Source organism: Leucopleurus acutus (assembly GCF_964270905.1).
Source record: "Leucopleurus acutus genome assembly, chromosome: 12".
Classification (NCBI taxonomy): domain Eukaryota; kingdom Metazoa; phylum Chordata; class Mammalia; order Artiodactyla; family Delphinidae; genus Leucopleurus; species Leucopleurus acutus.
In genome coordinates, this window is record NC_139154.1 from 11,567,911 (window position 1) to 11,589,039 (window position 21,129).

Genomic DNA, 21,129 nt, shown 5'->3' on the forward strand with positions numbered 1-21,129 from the left:
ATAAACTGTTCCTCTAGTTTCAAATTCTTAAGAGAGAGATTCTGATTGGTCCAGCTTGACTTAAGTTTTACCCCTGGTCCAGTCAGCTATGGATAGGGAAATTGCATCATACAGTAAAAATATGACTACTGGAAGATTTCCTGGAGAAGAGATGCTGGTCGGCTATGTCCATGCAAGATCCCACCTGCTGTGAGGCCTTGTCTCCCAGCCAGCATTCCCATTTCTCTGGTCCAGAGAAGACCAGACTCAGGAAAGACCTGAGAGTCACCTTCCAATATTTGAAGACTGGTAACTTTCTCTTAGCTTCTGTTCATAGAACATTTAACAATTACCTTGGTAAGTAATTATTGTATTCTAGGCACTGAGGCTACAATTGTGAAAAAGAAAAAATTCAAAGTCCATATTCCCATGGGCTCACATTCTAGTGAGAGAGAGGGGAAAAAAAAGAATAAAATATTTTCCATTTGCAAAAAGTTCTTGGAAGGACATGAATGGGAAGTTTCAGTAAAAGTAATAGAGTGAAAGCTAGTTTCGGGTGGGAACCAAGGAGAATCTCTTTGAAGGGGTGATATTCTCAACTTCTCATATAAATCATTTCCTGTGTCAAACCAACATCCAATTTGGTGGGGAGGTAAGGGGTGAGCAGCAGCTAGACGTGGAGTAGTACCCTGGCTGGGGAAGCCTAGCAGGGACTGGAGGGAGGACCTACTGGGAGAAGAGGGTCCCAGAGGAGAAGGGCCCAGAAGAGCTCAGAGACAGGCCTTCAGGCTGTGGTCAGAGCTGCTGCTCATGGGAACAAATATGAAATAAATAGAATGGGAAATGGAATCAAGCCCTGAACCAGAAGTGGGCAGAGTCACTCCCCTTGGGCACCACCTAGGCTTTGATAGAAGCAAAGGGGCTTCACAAGGGATACTTGCCCACCCTTCCCAGCCACAGGCTGCAGGTCAGCCTGAGGGCAGGGATTCTTTTTTTCACTTGGACCCTTTGAAGAATATAATGATAGTTGCAGGCCTTCTTAGAAAATGCATGAATGCTCTCCTACATATGATTTTATAATTCTAGGTTAAGAATTCCGATCTTAGGAAATGAAGTTCGTTCTCTTTCTCTCTCTCTCTCTCTCTCTCTCTCTCGCTCTCTCACACACACACACACACACACACACACACACACACTTTTTTTTTTTAACCTTTTCATCCTCTGCACCCATTTTCCCCTCTCTGGCAACCACCAATCTGTTCTCTGTATCTAGGAGTTTGTTGTTGTTGTTGCTGTTCTTAAGACTACACATATAAGAGAGGTAATATATTTATTTTTCTCTGTCTGACTTATTTCACTTAGTATAATGCCCTCAAGGCCCATTCATGTTGTTGCAAATGGCAAGATTTCATTCTTTTTCATGCCTGAATAATATTCTATTGTGTGTGTACATATATATACCACATTTTCTTTATTCATTTATCCATTGATGGACACAGGTTGTTTCCATGACCTAGCTATTGTAAAAAGTGCTGTAGTTAACATGGGGTGCATATATCTTTTCAAGTTAGTGTTTACATTTTCTTAGCATAAAGATCCAGAATTGTGAGTGCTGGATCATACAGTAGTGCTATTTTTAAATTTTTGCAGACATAGACACTGTTTTCCATAGTGGCTGCACCAATTTACATTCCCACCAACAGTGCCCAAGGGTTCCCTTTTCTCAACATCCTCACCAACACTTATTTCTTGTCTTTTTGATAATAGTCATTTTAGCAGGTATGAAATGATATCTCATTGTGGTTTTGATTTGTACTTCCCTGATGATTAATGATGCTGAGCACCTTTTTCATGTACCTGTTGTCCATCTGTATGTCTTTTTTGGAAAAATGCCTATTCAAATCTTCTGCCTATTTTTTAATTGGATTGTTTGGGGGCTTTTTGCTATTGAGGTGCATGAGTTATTTGTATATTTTGTATATTAGCCCCTTATCTAAGATTTGCAAATATTTTCTACTATTCAATATGTTGCCTTTTCATTTTGTTGATAGTTTCTCTTGCAGTGCATAAGCTTTTTGGTATGATGTAGCCCCACTTATTTATTTTGACTTTTGTTGTTTTTGCTTTTGGTGTCAGATTCAAAAAATCATTACCAAGACCTGTGTCAAGGAGTTTACTGCATATGTTTTCTTCTAGGACTTTTATGGCTTCAAGTCTTATGTTTGAGTCTTTAATCCATTTTGAGTAAATATTTGTGTATAGTGTAACATAGTGGCTGAGTTTCATTCTTTTACATGTGACTGTCTAGTTTTCCCAACACCATTAATTGAAGAAACCGTCCTTTCCCCATTTTATATTCTTGACCCGTTTGATGTAATTTAACTGACCATATATGCCTGGGTTTATTTCTGGGCTCTTTGTTCTGTTCCATTGATCTGTGTGTCTGTTGTTATGCCAATATCATACTGCTTTAATTACTTGAGCTTTGTAACATAGTTTGAAATCAGGGAGTGTGATGCCTCCAGCTCTGTTCATCTTTCTCAAGATTGCTTTGGCTATTAGAGGTTTTTTTGAAGTTCTGTACAAACTTTAGGATTATTTATTCTAGTTCTGTGAAAAATGCCATTGGAATTTTGATAGAGATTGCACTGAATCTGCAAATTGCCTTGGGTATTGTGGACATTTTAACAATATTGATTCTCCCAACCATGAACACAGAATATCTTTCCACTTATTTGTGTCTTCTTCAATGTTTCATCATTAATGTCTTGTAGTTTTCAATATACAGGTATTTCATCTCTTGGTTAAATATATTCCTAGATATTTTATTCTTTTTAATGTAATTGTAAATGGGATTGCTTTCTTCTTTTCTCTTTCATATAGTTTGTTATTAGTATGTAAAAACACAACAGATTTTTGTGTCTTGATTTTGTATCCTGCAATATTACTGAATTCATTTATTAGTTGTAACAGTTTCTTGATAGAGTCTTTAGTGTTTTCCATATACGACAGTATGTCATCTGCAGACAGTGACAGTTTTATTTCTTCCTTTCCAATTTGGATGTCTTTTTTTTTTTCTTATTTAATTGCTCTGGCCAGGACTTCCAATACTATGTTGAATAAAAATAGTAAGAGTGGACATCATTGCCTTGTTCCTGTTCTTAAAGGAAAGGCTTTTACCTTTTCACTACTGAGTATGATGTTAGCTGTGGGCTTGTCATATATGGCCTTTATTATGTTGAGGTATGTTCCCACTTTGTCGGAAGTTTTATCATAAATGTGTATTGAATTTTGTCAAATGCTTTTTCTGCATCTATTTTTTAATATTTATTATTTATTTATTTATGGTTGCTTCAGGTCTTAGTTGCATCACACAGGATTTTTTGTCACAGTGCAAGGGCTCTTCATTGTGGCACACGGGCTTCTCTCTAGTTGTGGTTCATGGGCTCCAGAGCACGTGGGCTCTGTTATTGCGGCACATGGGCTCTCTAGATGTGGCTTACAGGATCAGTAGTTGTGGTGTGTGGGCTCAGTAGTTGTGGCGCATGGGCTTAGTTGCCCCACAGCATGTGGGATCTTAGTTCCCTGACCAGGGATAGAACTCGCGTCCCCTGCATTGGAAGGCGGACTCTCAACCACCACACCACCAGAAGTGCCTTTCTCTGCATCTATTGAGGTGCCTATATGTTTTTTATCTTTCATTTTGTTAATGTGGTGTATCACAGTGACTGATTTGAGAATGTTGAACCATCCTTGCATCCCTGGAATAAGTCCCACTTGATTATGTGTATGATCCTTTTAATGTATTTTTGAACTTTGTTCGCTAATATTTCATTGAGGATTTGGCATCTTTATTCATCAAGGATATTGGTCTGTAATTTTCTTGAGGTGTCCTTGTGTCTAATGACAGTGAGCATATTTTCTTGTGTTTATTGGCTATTTGTAGAACTGTCTCTTCAGATCCTTTGCCATTTTTTAAAACTATTTGTCTTTTTCTTATGGAGTTGAAAGAGTTCTTTATATATTCTAAATAAAATTTCCTTAACAGATACATTATTTGAAAGAAAAAAAGTTCTCCCACTCTGTGGTTGTCTTCACTTTCTTTATGGTGTCCTTTGAAACACAAAATTTTTTTAATTTTTATTTTGGTGATTTCCAATTTGTTTTTCTTTTGTCACTCATCCTTTTGATGCCACATCTAAAAAGCCATTGCCTAATTCAATGTCATGAAGATTTACTCCTATGTTTTCTTTTAAGAGTTATAAAACTTTATCTCTTACATCAAGATCTTTGATCCATTTTGATTTAATTTTTATATAGTGTTAGATAAGGAGCCAACTTGATTCTTTTGCATGTGAATATCCAGTTGTCCCAGCATCATTTGTTAAAAGACTCTTCTATCTCCATTGAATGATCTTGACACCCTTGCCAAAAATCAATTGGCCATAATTGTGAGAGTTTATTTCTAATATATCAGTTCTAGTCCATTGATCTATATGTCTACCCTTATGCCACTACTGCACTGTGTTGATTATTGTAGCTTTGTGGCAAGTTTTAAAATTGGGAAGTGTGAGTCTTCCAACTTTGCTCTTCTTTTTCAAGATTATTTTGACTATTCTGGGTCCCTTGAGTTTCCATATGAATTTAGGATCAGCTTGGAAATTTCTGAAAAGAAACCAGTCAGAATTTTGATTGGACTCTGTAGATCAATTTAGGGAGTATTTGCATCTTAACATTAAGTCTTCCAATCCATGTACATGGGGTGTTTTTCCATTTATTTAGATCTCCTTTAATTTATTCCAACAATGTTTTATAGTTCTCAGAGACTAAGTTTTGCATTTCTCTTGTTAAATTTACTTCTAAATATTTTGTTCTTTCTGTTGCTATTGTAAGTGGAATTGCATTCTTAATTTCATTGTTGGTTTTCTCACTGCTACTGTAGAGAAATAGTTTGCAGTATATTTTTGTATACTGCAAACCTGCTGAACTTGTTTATTCTAACAGACTTTTACTGTGTTTCATAGCATTTTCTATATACAAGATCTTGTCATCTGCAAATAGAGATGGTTTTACTTCTTCCTTCCCAATCTAGATATCTTTTATTTTATTTTCTTAACTAATTGCCCTAGTTAGAACATCCAGGACAATGTTGAAGAGAAGTAATGGCAGTGGATGTACTTGCCTTGTACCTATCTTAGGAGGAAAAGCATTCAGTTTTCACCATTAAGTATGATGTTAGCTGTGGGGTTTTCATTGATACCTCTTAACAGGTTGAGGAATTTCCCCTCTATTTCTGTTATGTTGAGTGTCTCTCAAGAGTGTTACATTATTTTATTAAATTTGTTTCTGGAGGGGGGAAATGTTACTTTATAATTTTCCTTTTATAAAAATATATTAGAATGATAGAATTGTTACCTAAAGAGACTTTTTTTTAATTTACATTGCCTGAGCTATATTGTTTTTTTCCAGATTTACTGAGATATAACTAACAAGTAACATTGTTTAAGAGGTGTAAAACATGATGATTTGATACATACATATATTGCAAAATGATTACCACAATATGGTTAATTAACACATCCATCACCTCACATAATTACCGTGTGTGTGTGTGTGTGTGTGTGTGTGTGTGTGTGTGTGTGTGTGGTGAGAACATTTCAGAATTAATCTCTTAACTTTTAAATATATAATATTGTTAACTGGAGTCACCATGCTATACATTCGAATGCTACTACTTATTCATCTTATAAGTGGAAGTTTGTACCCTTTGAAACATCTCCCCATTTCTCCCCCCTCCCAATACCCTGGCAACCAGCATTCTACTGTCTGTTTCTATGAGTTCAGCTCTGTTAGATTCCACATGTAAGTGATACCATACAGTGTTTATCTTTCTCTAATTTATTTCACTTAACATAATGTCCTCGAGGTCCATCTTTGCTATCACAAATGGCAAGATATTCCATTGTATATATTTACCAAATGTCTTTACCCATTAATCTGTGGATGCATATTTAGATTGTTTTCATGTCTTGGCTATTGTGAATAAGGCTGCAATGAATATGGGGGTGCAGATATCTCTTCAAGGTAGTGACTTCATTTCATTCAAATAAATACCCAAAAGTGGGATTACTGGATCATCTGGTAGCTATATTTTTAATTTGTTAAGGAACCTCCATTCTGTTTTCCATAGTGGCTACACCAATTTACATTCCTGCCAACAATGCAAAAGGGTTCCCTTTTATTCACCAACACTACTTATCTCTTGTCTTTTTGTTAACAGCAATTCTAACAGGTGTGAGGTGATAGCTCATTGTAGTTTTGATTTGCATTTCCCTGATAATTAGTGATGTTGAGCACCTTTTTATGTACCTGTTGGCCATTTGTTTATCTCCTTTGGAAAAATGCCTATTTAGATCCTTTGCCCATTTTTTAACCAGATTGTTTGGTTTTGCTATTAAGTTGCATGAGTTTCTTACATATTTTGGATTTTAACACCTTATCAGATGTATGGTTTTAAGATACCTTTTCCCATTCCATAGGTTGCCTTCTTATTTTGTTGGTTACTTCTTTTGCTATGCAGGAGCTTTTTAGTTTTGTATAGTCCCTTGTTTATTTTTGTTTTCATTGCTTGTGCTTTTGGCGTCATATCCAAAAACTCGTTGCTAAAACTATGTCAAGGAAATTTTCCCCTCTGTTTTCTTCTAGAAGTTTTATGGATTTGGGTCTTATATTTAAATATTTAATTCATCTTGAGTTGATTTTTATGAGTGGTGTAAGATAGCGGTCCAATTTCATTCTTTGCCATGTGAATGTCCAGTTTGTCCAACACCAGTTATTGAAGAGACTATTCTTTCCCCATTGATTATTCTTGGCTTTCTTGTCAAATATTAGTAGTAGACCATATATGTGTGGGTTTATTTCTGGGCTCTCAGTTGTGTTCCATTCATCTATGTGTCTGTTTTCTTGTCAGTACCATACTGTTTTGATTACTACACCTTTGGAATATAATTTGAATTCAGGAAGTGTCCTGCCTCCAGCTTTGATCTTCTTTCTCAGGATTGCTTTGGCAATTTCAGGTCATTTGTGGTTCCATATAAATTTAGGAATTTTTTTCTATTTCTGTGAAAAACATCAATGGAATTTTGATAGGGATTGCATTGAATCTATAGATGGCTTTGGGTAGTATGGACATTTTAACAATATTAATTCTTACAATCCACAAACACAGGATATCTTTCCATTTGTTTATGTCTTCTTCAATTTCTTTTATCAATGTCTTGTCAGTGTACAAATCTTTCACTTCCTTGGTTAAATTTATTCCTAAGTATTTTATTGTTTTTGATGCTATTGGAAGTGGATAGTTTTCTTTTTTAATTTATTTTTTATTTTATTTTTTATAATTAATTTTTATTGGAGTATAGTTGCTTTACAATGTTGTGTTAGTTTCTACTGTACAGCAAAGTGAATCAGTTATACATATACATATATCCCCTCTTTTTTGGATTTCCTTCCCATTTAGGTCACCACAGAGCAGTGAATAAAGTTCCCTGAGCTATACAGTAGGTTCTCATTAGTTATATATTTTATATATAGTATCAATAGTGTATATATGTCAATCCCAATCTCCCAATTCATCCCACCTGCTCCCTTTCCCCCCTTGGTGTCCATACATTTGTTTGCTACATCAGTGTCTCTATTTCTGTTTTGCAAATAAAATCACCTATACCATTTATCTAGATTCCACATATATGCATTAATATACGGTATTTGTTTTTTCCTTTCTGATTTAAGATAGTTTTCTTTATTTCTCTTTCAGATATTTCACTGTAGTGTGTATAAACACAACTGATTTTGTATGTTGATTTTGTATCCTGCAACTTTACTTAATTCATTTATTAGGTCTAACGGTTTTTTGGTGAAGTCTTTAGGATTTTCTATACACAGATGACCCTTGAACAATGCAGGGGTTGGGGCACTGGCCCTCTGCACAATAGAAAATCTACATATAACTTTACAGTCAGCCCTCTGTATCTGTGGTTGCTCATCTGAGGATTCAACCAACCATGGATTGTGTAGTACTATAGTACATTTCTATTGGAAAAAATCCACTGTATAAGTGAACCTGTGCAGTTCAAACTCATGTTGTTCAAAGGGCAACTGTATAAGATCTTATCATCTGCAAATAGTGACATTTTTACTTCTTCCTTTCTGATTTGAATTCCTTATTTCTTTATCCTGCCTAATAGGTCTGGCTAGAATTTCTGATACATTGTTGAATTGGAACCTCATCCAGTATTTTTGTAATGTTTTTCCTTTCAATTTTCAGGTGGTTTTTGCTCTTACAGACTTTGTAATAGAAACTCTTGGGAAATCCTTTGTAGAGACACCACCCATGGACCTGCCCTCTCTGTATCAAGACATGTCATACAAAACTCCCCTGGTATTTATCTTAAGCACAGGCTCAGATCCCATGGGTGCATTTCAGAGGTTTGCCCGGGACAGCGGGTATTCAGAACGGTAAGGTCATATTGTGCAGTTTTAATAATTCATATGAACATCTCCTTGTTAAAATTTGCCTTTTTTCTTCCCTTTGTGGAGTGTAAATTCCTAATTCAGGTATTCCTTACTAAATAAATTAAGACACTTTAATATTTAGCTATGCATGTTGTTAAATGGTGTTAAATATCATAAGATCAGATGTAAACTTCATTTGAGCAAAGGGGAGATTGTTTAAAATGTTGAAGTATAATAATCTAATGCAATAGTGATTAGTTATTTAAGACAATTTTAATGTAACTGTAAAAGGATTGTAGTTTATTCCTTATGCTCAAATGTGCAAAAAATTCCATAGCTCTTTATGTTGTATTATTAATCTCATCTTTCTCCTGAGCTTCTACTCTGCTGGTTAAGAGAGGGAGGGGAAAGTTTAAACTTGTGAATTTACAATATTATATTTTCTTCTGGTTTAAATGTCTCCAGGGTAAGTTGATTTGGCTTCTTTCTCATGAAAGTTCAGTCTTCCTGACTCCTTCTTCCCCCACTCCTCCCCAAGATGGTGTCCTGATGGGTAGGAAAGTGCACAAGACCACAGAGTGTCAGAGGAGAGTAGGAGGTCTCATATCTAGGAAGTCATCTCCAGCTCTGACAGGCCCTTGCATGGAGTGGCTGGTCTGGCCTGGTCCCTGGACTGGCAATTACAAGATGATGGATCCCATCTGTTCTTTGAAGTTCATAATCTATATTAGTCAGGCTTCTCCAGAGAAACAGAACCAATAGGATGTATAAAAATATAATATGTATATAATACCCTATCTATATTTTATCCTATATATGTGTATATATATTATGTATGTAAAATAAGAAACTGGTTTACATGATTATGGAGACTGATAAGACCCAAAATCTGCAGTCAGCAAGATAGAAACCCAGGAGAAATGATGTGTAGTTCTAGTCCAAGTCCAGAGGCTTGAAAGCCAGCAGTAATAAGTCCCAGTCTGAAAGCTAGTAAGCTCAAGACCCAAGAAAAGCCAGTGTTTTTATCTGAATCCAAAGGCCAGAAAAAAAGCAATGACCCAGCTCAAACAGTCAGGCAAAAGGATTTCCCTCTTACTCAGCTTTTTTGTCCTATTCAGGTCTTCCATTGATTGGATGGGGCCTATCCACATTAAAGAGGGCAATCTGCTTTACTCAGTTTACTGATTCAAATATTAATCTCACCCAGAAGCACCCCCACAGACTCATTCAGAATAATGTTTGACCTAATGTCTGGGCACCATGTGACCCAGTTAAGTTGACACATAAAATTGACCATCAAATGGTCTTACACATTTGCCTTTGATTCTGAAGTCCTACCAAAGAATTAGTATACAGAACTTTTAAGAGCTGTTGTGAATTAATAAGAAAAAGAAAACAGTTCGATAGGAATAAAGACAAAAAACGTGAAAGGGAAATTCTCAGAAAGGAAATCTAAATCCTGATAAGCATATGAAAAGATGTCCAACTTCACAAGTAATTAGGAAACAACAAATTCAAACCATTAGAAGATGTCATTTCATACTCATCAAATTAGCAAAATGTTGGCAAAGATAGGGAGCTGTAGAAACATTCATATTGCAAGAGGGAGTAAAAAATTGGTTAAATCACTTTGAAGAATTATTAGCAGTATATTAAAGTTGAAGGTAGTATTCCCCATATCCCAACAATTCACTACTGAATTTGCGTGTTCCAACAAAATCAGTCACAGGCATGCAAGAAGCCATGTTCAAGAACATTTGGAGAAACGTTTATAATACCAAAAAAAAAGCACTGGAAACAACCAAATTGCCCACCTAGAAAAATGATTATATAAATTGTGGTTTATTCATAAAATTAAATACAATACACTATAGCCATGAAAATGAATAACTATGACTACGTATATCAATATGGATGGGTCACACAAACTAATATTGAGCAAAAGATTTAAGTTGCACAGAAACTATAGAATATTGGAGAAGTTTGATATAATGTATAAAATTTTTAAACATATATATTATACATTGTTTAGGAAGTCATATTTTTTCAATAACAGTATAAAGAAAAATAGGGAAGTTATACTAAAACCAGGACAGTAGTGACCTTGGGAGGTGAAGTTTGGGTAATGAAAGAAGTGAACAGGGAGGGACACGCTGCAGACTTATATCATGTAGATAATGTTTTACTTCTTAAGCTGGGTTGCGGGTACTTGGATACTTATTGTAAATATTAACTTTATAACTTTTGTATGTCTTAAATATTTCATAGGAATTATTAAAGGTAAAACAATTCAAGACAGCAATCAGAGAATGGAGAGGGGTGTTAATAGTAGTTAATGCGTGCTAAGTTCCTGATGTATTCAGGAGGAAAAAAGAAGTACAGAAGAGCTCTATATTGCTGTAGGAAAATTTGTAGCTGAATGAGTATGTTGAAATTTTAAGGGAAAATACTGAAATAATATATAATGTATAGCTTCCAAGCCAGCAGAGGGACAAAAGAATATACAATGCAAATTTTAATCCAACATTAGATAGGAGAGAAGAAGAAAAAAATTCAAAGATAAAACATAGTAAACTAAAAAGTCAAACGAAAGAGTAGAAATTAATCCAAATATTTAGTTGGCCAAAAAGTTCGTTCGGGTTTTCCATGTTATGAAAACCCGAACCAACTTTTTGGCCAACCGATACCTAAATAAGAGTAAATATCTCACCTGTGAAAAGATAAAGAAAATCAAACTGGATTTTCAAAACAACATTCAATTCTATACTACTTAGAAAATGTAAATGCAACACAAAAACAGCACAGGAAGATAGAAAATAGAGATGCAAAAGATATACTATGCAAATACTAACCAAAAGAAAGCTGTTAACAGTTCCAATGCATATCACGAAATCAAGTTTGAGGAAAGATATATACATATTAGAGATAAAGAGGGGAATATATGATATACAAGAAAAAAAAACACAAAGAAGAAACACCAATTGTAAACAACTAACAAAGCTTGAAATATGTAAAGCAACAACTGGAGAAATTGATACAAGGAGAAACTGGTAAATCAACATTAATGTGGAAATTTTTAACACATCTATAATGATAACTACTGTGAAGCACATAAGATTTGCAAAATTGGTAAGGATATAAAATATTTCGACAATGAATTAATGAAATTAACAACCTTGCTCTTTACACTCAACAAATAGAACAAATGCAAGATCTTAAGTACATAAGGAACATTTATAAGAATTAACCATGTTCTGAAAAAGACACGTATTTCAAAAAGATGACAAACATTCTCTGCCCACAGTAAATCTTAGAAATCAATCTTAATTTTTTTAATATTTGGAAAAGAAAAAAATGTCCTCTGAACAATCTGTCTGTTCAAGGGAAATCATAACAGCAATTGTCCAATAAGTGGAAGTAAATGACAAAAACAGTGTAACATATCAAAAACCATTAAGGTTTAGAAATGAGGCACCTAACAGTAAATTTATGCATGTTTAATAACTTCTGGTTTCAGAAATGTCAAGCTAATATTCCCACTAAGAATAATTAGGCAATCTGAAACTTAATTATTAAACTCTAACAGAAGGAAAAAATAATAAGCTAAGAGTAGAAATTAGTGACATAGAAAATACACATTCGATGGACAAGATCTAAAAGAACAGAAGTTTTTTTTTGAAAAGTTTAATAAAATATAAATCTCTGCTGAAACTACTGAGAGAGACAGACAGAGAGAGAGAGAGAAAGAGATCCAAAAAAATTGTATCATGAATGAATAAGAGAATATCACTACAGACCAGCAGACATTAAAATGGTCATAAGAGCATGTTACTTTTTTTTAATTTTGCCAATGAATTTGAAAATTTTAATGAAATGGAAAAATTCTTCCAAAAACACAACTTTAAAAGAAACTGAGAATAATCAGAATATCTAAATAGTCCAATAATAGTTAATTGAATTCATTACAAAAAACCTTCCCACAATGCTGGGTTTATTTCAGTAATGTAAGGATGGTTAAAATATTGAAAACTAATTCATCACATTAAAAGAATAAAGGAGAGAAATCCTTTTAAAAAAGAAGAAAACTATTATTTAAATAGACACAGAAAGAGCATTTGTTAAAATTCAACATGCATTCATGGGGGGAAAAGTCCCAGTAAACTAAGAATCTGGAAATCATTTCTTAAAAAGAGAAAACCAGAAATAAGACATTCTTCTACTCTGATAAATGGTATCTTAAAATTATTTAATGGATTTAGCAAGGTTACTGGACATGAAATAGGTTGTATTAATGCATACTAGCAACAGGAACTCCCATTCATTGCTGGTGAGAATTCAAGATGGTACAGCCACTTTGGAAGACAGTTTGGTGTTTTCTTACAAAACTAAACATACTCTTATATGAGCCAGCAATCTGGTACTTACCCAAAAGAGTTGAAAACTTATGTTCACACAAGAACCTACTTTACACAAGGATGTTTATAGCAGCTTTATTCATAATTGCCAAAACTGGGAAGCAACATAGATGTCCTTTAGTACATGAATGGATAAATAAACCATGATATATCTATACAATGGAATACTATTCAGTACTCAAAAGAAATGAGCTATCAAGCCATGAAATGCATATTACTAAGTGAAAGAAGCCAATCTGAAAAGGCTATATACTGTATGATTCCAAGTATATGACATTCTGGAAAAGGCAAAACTATGGAGACAATAAAAATAAATAAATAATAACAAAGGGTTTATATCCAATGTAAAGAACTCTCAGAAATCAATAAGAAAAATACAAGTGAACCAGTAGAAAAAAAGAGGGGAGGGATATAAAAGGGAATAGCCAAAGTCGAATAAGTAAACCTATGTAAAGAGGAAACAATTTAAAACCTCAGTGAGATACCATTATATATCCACCAGGTGTCAGCAAGGATGTGGAAAAAACAAGTACGCTCATCTATTGCTGGTAGGTGTGTGGAATGGTGGCATCACTTTGAAAAACAGTTTGATATTATAAAAAAAGTTAAACATACACATACTCTGTCAAACAGCAGTTCCATTCCTAGGGATATACACAACAAAACGGTATACACATGTATGGACTTGCCTGGTGGCGCAGTGGTTAAGAATCCACCTGCCAATGCAGGGGACACAGGTTTGATCCCTGGTCCAGGAAGATCCCACATGCCACAGAGCAACTAAGCCCATGTGCCACGACTTCTGAGCCTGTGCTCTAGAATCTGCAAGGCACAACTACTGGGCCCATGCACCACAACTACTGAAGCCCATGCACCTAGAGCCCGTGCTCCACAACAAAAGAAACCACCACAATTAGAAGCCCGCACACCACAATGAAGAGTAACCCCCACTTGCTGCAACTAGGGAAAGCCACACACAGCAACTTAGACCCAACGCAGCCAAAAATAAACAAATTAAAATAATTTTTTTATAAAAACAGAGTACATGTATATCAAGAGACATCTATGGAATGTTTATGGCAGCATGGTTTGCAACAACTAAGAACCAGAAATAACCCAAATGTCCATCAAGAGCAGAATGGATGAATGAATTGGGATATAAGCACACAGTGGAATATTATTCAGCAATGAAAATGAACTACAATGACACACAATAATATGAATTAATCTAAAGAAATATTGTTGATCGAAATAGACCAAATATAAAAATATATATGCTATTTGATTCCATTTATATAAATTCAAAAACAAGCAAAATTAATCTATGGTGTTAGAATTCAAAATAGTTGTTGCCTTTGAGAATAAGGAAGGATACTGATTGGGAGGGTGCTAGTAATGTTCTTTTTTTTTTTTTTTTTGCCCTATATGGTGCTACATGCGTACATTCCCTTTTAGGAGAACTCATTAAGCCGTACACTAATGATTTGTGTACTTTTGTAAATATGTTACACTTCAATTTTTCAAAAGTGTTTTTAAAAACTGACCTATAGCGTTGGAATCAGGACCATGGATACCTTCAGGATGGAGGAAGGGAAAATGATTGGAGTAGAAAGGGGCATAGGAGAAATGTCCCTGGAGTGTTGGCAAAGTTCTCTTTTCAACCACAGATGTTTATCTGAGATAATTCAAAGAACCATAAATTTGTTTTTTGCACTTCTGTGTGTTATAGTAAAACCTATTTTTAAAAACAAGAAAATAAGAAAAAACATTGGCACATCTATCAGAATGAGGATTTGAAATGCGTGCATATGCTAGGCAAGAGCCTACCATATTTACATTTCTTGATACTTGCATTGCTTAAAAATAATATAAAACAGCATTTCATTGTTGTTGTTGTTCAATTCAGGGTGCAGTCAATTTCCCTGGGGCAAGGACAAGGACCGATTGCTGAAAGAATGATCAAAGATGCAATGAAATCAGGAAACTGGGTATTTTTGCAAAACTGCCATCTTGCTGTTTCTTGGATGTTGGCAATGGAGGAGCTAATTAAAACCTTCACAGATTCAAGTATGTGGAGCACATAGCATTTGTATAATACCTTTTTTGCGTGGCCTTTCTTATTGAATCCAATCCTTGTAATAATTATTTATTGTTGGCATTGTTTTACCCATATTAAAAAGGAGAAATTTGAGATCTAGAGGGGTGTAGTTAAGTTACACAACCCAGATTCAAATAAAGATGTTCAGACTCCAAGCTGAAGGTATGATCCCCTGGATCATTTCTGTTTCATGTTGCCTTCTATGGGAGACCATTCGAATTCAAACTAAATTATATCTAGGCATGATGAAAAGAAATAGAAACTGGACTTAGGACAAAACAAGGAAATTAAATCTTTCGCTACAGAATGAGAGAAGTTCAGGAACAAGGTTCAAATTAGAACCAATTCTCAGAGTAGTGTTTTACCACTTTTTATCCTCTGTAACCCACATGACAATCAACCTTCACATGTGTCTCATAGTCACACACACACACACACACACACACACACACACACACTCATGGGGGTGCCCAGCATGAGTCATGGTTGCCACCACTAACTATAATATCACCACCTTCTTTCCCACTCAAGAAAATATAACGGACTGCAAAGAGAGAAGAAGTGGACTTAGAATCTACTCATTTTTATATAATAGTGTAAAAACAGTTGAAACCTTAGGAACTGTATTATTGGTAATAAGCTGTGTGCACCCCACTTTACCACTCTCCCTGGAAGCCATGAAGGAGGATACCCAGCCTGGGATATCCAGGGCCCTTTCTCTGGGGTCCTCCTTTTTGCCCTGACCACAGAGGGCTTTCTAGGAAGGTGAGAGATATGCACATCATCTTGCATGTGACTTTCCTCATTGCTACCTATTAAGTTTGAAGAGATGCTCCTTTACAGTGCGGCCAGCCTGCACTGGTTACCAAGCCACAACCAGGGCTTAGCAGCCTTCCCCTAGAAGGCCCCTCATTCCCTGGGTATCCCCTGCCCTGTCTTCTGCAGGCTGCTTCCATCAAGGATAGATAGTCATTAGCATCTACCATCCAGAATCTCCACTCTTTCCTGCCATCCAGAATCTCCACTCTTTCCACTCTTTGCGATGCAAATAAGAGATGGCTTGCTTCCCGCTGGGCCTGTGGCTTATTTCTATTTACATAATTAAAGAAAAATGACAAGAAGTTCTTTACCACTGTTCCTAATCCTGATTAGGATTATAATTAGGGAAAAAAAATGCTGGGAAGTCATCTAAAAAGCAGTTTGCTGCAGTGGTACTGTGTGAGCCTTCCAAGTATGGACCTGTAGTTCAGCTTCACAATGACCTGGACAAGAGTGCCAGACCTTCAAGGCGGCTGGATGGGCTATGGAAGCCAGCGAAGGTGTTGATGGATTTTAAGTGTTTAAGTGGATAGAAAAATGCTCTCCTGGCCCTCGTTACAATTGTTTATTAACTTAACCATTTGAGTTCTAATGTTTAACTTGAACCAGAAAAAAAAAAAAACATTCAGGTAATAAACTGAAAAGAGAAAGTGAATGAAAGAAAAAAGAGAGAGAGGAAGAAAAAAACCCTCTGGGCTTGAAATTCTAAGACCTGATTAGAGTTTCACCCCCACCACTTCCTGAATGTACATATCACGCCTCTTCTCTGGACCTCAGTTTCCCCTGCAATAAAATGACTGCATAGCGTCATTGCTAGAAGTCCCACAACTAAGATGATTTCTAATTCCATTCCAGCCCTAAACTTCTATGACGTCTATGAAAGTTAAGATTCTTGATGCTTTTGCAATTATAAGAGAAAAGCTACTTTAAAAAAATGCTTCTCTAAATCTGGCCTTTTTCACTCTTTGGTTCTTTTGGTTAATGAAATCATTAGCCCTAAGACTTTGATGATTTTGACTTATGCCTAATAGTTTTTACCATACAAGCAACTTTAGTGCTGTTCTAGAATTGTACTAGAATTAACTTTAAATTTTAGCTATTTAATATAGCTCAATGAATTTAGATTACCAAACCAAGAAGCATAAATTCAGCTTTAATCTGCAGTCATTCATTTAATAAATATTCGAGAACCTACCGCATACCATGCATTGTTCTAGATGCTTAGAGTATGTTGGTGAACAAAATAACCATAGTCATCTGCCCTCATTGAGCTTACATGCTAGTGAGGGGAGAGAGACAATAAACAAACTACATAACAAATAAGTAATTTATAAGGTATGATAGAATGTGTTCGGTGCTTTGGAAAAAATTAAAAGAAAGTAAGGAGAAACAGGAAGGTTGGGATGGAATGGGGGTGAGGAAGAAGGGTGGATAGCAGTTTTAAATGGGGTCGTCTAGATAGACCTCTTTGAGAAGGTGGCATTTGACCAACACTTGAAGAAAGTAAGAGAGTCTAAAGGAAGAGCATTCAGGTAGAAGGAACAGCTAGTGCCCGGGTCCTGCCTCGGAGGGAGCAAGCCGAGAGTGTCGGAGAAACACCGTCACTTGTACTTAGAGACCAATGCCAAGAAAGGCCTCCTTCGATGATGCCTGTGTCTTCCTGTGATGCGATCAATGATTTTCCCAGCTCTGCTTTGGCCTTTTGAACCTGGAATGGAGCTTGTTCTTTCTTAGGTTCTCTGTCCACAGCTCAGAAAGGAAGCGTATATTGACTTAACTTCTTGATGCTGTATGTGAGGTCTCTCCGTTTCCCTGCTCCCTGAGCTCCCTTTGCAACATCTCTGCAGAAGGGACAAATTTCTTTTTTCTCCAGAGGGCTTTCTGGCCATGTTCACGCAATTTTCCTTAAATTGAATGGCTAAAAAAATTAAAAATAAATAAAAACAAACAAAACCTAAAACCCCTTCTTGAGCGTAAATGTAGTAACTGTCCTCTCTTACAATTGAAAATTTTCCCAATTTCAGAGGAAAGGCCCTTAGCATCTCTATCATGTATTGAAAATTAACGTGAAATTAAACTGAATAATTGAGAAAATAATTGAGTAATTTCTTTACTCAAATGTGCCAGCCTCTAGACTGCCAAACTGACTTGTGTGAAGAGCTTCTGTAAAGAGTCCCCTCACCTCCATTCTAGAAGATGTTACAACATAAAATACTTAAAATAGAAAACCTAGTCTTTAAACAGAATTTACAGCATATTTTTTTTTGCTATGCTATAATAATTATTTCTTACAGAAAAGTGTTACTAAGAGGTATGCATTTTCCTTTTTTGTCGTTTTGTCTTTGTTTTAAACAGATATTGTTATCAAGGACACATTTCGACTTTTTTTAAGTTCCATGCCTAGTAATACATTTCCTGTTACAGTTCTTCAAAATTCTGTCAAGGTAACGTATGGTTGGCCTGTAACATGATTGGCCTCAGGGTGTTCGCCGAGCGGGTCCAGGAAGCCCAGGCTTGTGCCAGGTTGTGTCAGAGTCCGGGTGGCCCAGGTGGGGAAGCGGGAGTCGGTGTCCCTTCACCGGAGAGTGAGCGGGGAAAGAATTTCCCAGGCCATTGCCCATCCTTACGTGCCCTAGTGCTGCTGGTCGTTCAACACCTCTACTCTTCCCCTCTATAAGAAAACGTCAAGGATGCAGAGGAATGAGTACAGAACCCCTCCCAGAGTTAAGAGAATGTTTCAGCACTTGGGAAACAGGAAGGCCCACAGGGGGTATGGTTGCTGGATTGCAAGGCTGGAAGTTTCCAGTATATGGGAAGCCTCTGCATATGAATGATCACTCAGGAACCAGGGATGCCTCTTCCCTGTCTGCCCTGTACCATCAAGGCAAAGTGTGGGGTGATGCCGTATGTCGAGATGACCAGAAAATCCAGTGCAGAAAGCCTGAGCATCCTTTCTGGTCCATGTTTAGAGAAATGGACCCCAAATGGAAGTGTCTGAGGTTCTTGTTGAGGTGGTTCACACACTATAGGTCTGAGGACCCCCTATTCTCCAGAGACTGAGGCCGAGCAAGATACACAGCAGGCGCAAACAGGGCAGGAACGCCTCCCAGGCATTGGTTATTTACGTCCCCTCACTGGCTTCAGCCTATTTGTGTTATTCGGAAATAACGCGTATCTGTACAACCACCCTCTCTGCCGCGGGTGTCTCTACAGGTAACCAATGAGCCTCCAAAAGGTTTACGTGCAAATATCAGACGAGCATTTACCGAAATGACACCTTCATTTTTTGAAGAAAACATACTTGGAAGAAAATGGAGACAAATAATATTCGGCATGTGTTTCTTCCATGCAATTGTTCAGGTACACTCAATTTGTATTTTAATAGAGACAAGAAGTGTATTAGGTTAAAAATAAATCAATAAAAAGAATTAAATAAAAGCTTACAAATGGCATTGTGAAATGCTGAGGGCCCTGTTCTGTCTGAACCCAAGTTGTTTCAACTCAGTCCCTGATCTCTGTACATCCCTTGCCTCTGTATCTCACAGCTTTGCCTCCCAGCTCTGCTCTGACCGAGCACCATCTCCTGGTTGAATGCAGTAGGTCAAATTCAAGAGCACGAAATTGATCTCCACAGCTGTGCTTCACTCACAAAATCTGCTTCCCTTCCAGAGTCTGCTCCTGAAATCAGTGGCCCCATTCTCTCAATCACCTACACTGTTTCAGGATTATTTTTATTCTTCCTCCTTTATACATATATATCTTGTCAGTCGGCAAGTCTTCATTTTTCTTACAATAATTTCACTCTCACCTGCTCCTGTTGGAGTGGGCTTAGACCCTTAACAGCTTCCTCCCTGTGATTAGAGCTCCAAGTCCCCTGAAAAGTGGCCTTCAACTGGGCACTCCTTTCCCCCTCTGTTCAGACCTCACTGCCCTGATCTGGTGCCCATCCTGTGGCCTCCTACTGGGCACTCCTTTCCCCCTCTGTTCAGACCTCACTGCCCTGATCTGGTGCCCATTCTGTGGCCCTTGTACCAGAAAGATTCTGACTCCAGCTCCATATCTCTGTATGGGGTCTTGATTAGACAGGCTGCCTGGTTTTCAAATGTGTGTGGTCTGCAGATGAAGAATCAGTAGAGAAGAAACAAAGATTAAAGATGCAAAATGTGGGATAAATAAGTAAACAAGGTCCTAGAGGAGATCAGAGAGGCTGGGATTGGGGCTCCCAGTGGGAGGCCTTTGTTCTATTAACAAAAGCAGCTGAGATGAGGGATGGTTTAAGATTTAGGGAAATTTTGAGATGGAGAGGAGGAAACATGGTACAGTTGCCAAGATATAGACCAACCTAAGTGTCCCTCAACAGATGAATGGATAAAAAAGATGTGGTATATATATACAATGGAATACTAATCAGCCATAAAAATGAATGAAATTTTGCCATTTGCAGCAACATGGATGGACTTGGAGGGTATTACGCTAAGTGAAATGTCAGGCAGAGAAAGGAAGGACAAACACTATACGATATCACTTTACATGTGGAATCTAAAAAATACAACAGGGACTTCCCTGGTGGTCCAGTGGTAAAGAATCTGCCTAGCAATGCAGGGGACGCCAGTTCGATCCCTGGTCGGGGAACTAAGATCCCACATGCCACAGGGGCAACTAAGCCTGCACACCACAACTACTGAGCTCACACACCTCAGCTAGAGAGCTTGCGTGCCACAAACTACAGAGCCCACGCTCTCTGGACCCCACTCACCACAACTACAGAGCCCACGGGCCCTGGAGCCTGAGCGCCACAACTAGAGAGAGAAAACCCTCATGCCACAACTAGAGAGAAGCCCGTGTGCTGCAACTAAGGCCCGACACAGCCAAAAATAAATAAATAAATAAATAATAAATCTGTTTTAAAAAGTTATTAAAAAAAGTTATTTAAAAAAATACAACAGAGGGCTTCCCTGGTGGCACAGTGGTTGAGAGCCCAACTGCCGATGCAGGGGACACGGGTTTGTGCCCCGGTCAGGGAAGATCCCACATGCCACGGAGCGGCTGGGCCCGTGAGCCATGGTCGCTGGCCCTGCGCATCCAGAGCCTGTGCTCCGCAACGGGAGAGGCCACAAGAGTGAGATGCCCGCATACCGCAAAAAAAAAAATACAACAGAGACTTCCCTGGTGGCTCAGTGTTAAGGCTCCGCACTCCCAATGCAGGGAGCCGGGGTTCGATCCCTGGTCAGGGAACTAGATCCCACATGCATGCCGCAAGTAAGAGTTCTCATGCCACAACTAAGGAGCCCACATGCCGCAACT

General features: G+C 37.2%; 1 protein-coding gene across 1 annotated transcript in view; it reads left to right on the forward strand.

Moving 5' to 3' along the window:
• Positions 1-21,129, forward strand: part of DNAH6 (dynein axonemal heavy chain 6) — a gene marked incomplete at both ends in the record, with an annotated part of 284,256 nt that overhangs the window by 232,645 nt on the left and 30,482 nt on the right. The window contains 4 exons of the mRNA XM_082852453.1: positions 8,306-8,496; positions 14,815-14,975; positions 18,181-18,269; positions 19,039-19,185. Of these exons, the coding sequence (XP_082708579.1) occupies positions 8,306-8,496; positions 14,815-14,975; positions 18,181-18,269; positions 19,039-19,185 (588 nt within the window). The remainder of the gene's footprint in view (positions 1-8,305; positions 8,497-14,814; positions 14,976-18,180; positions 18,270-19,038; positions 19,186-21,129) is intronic.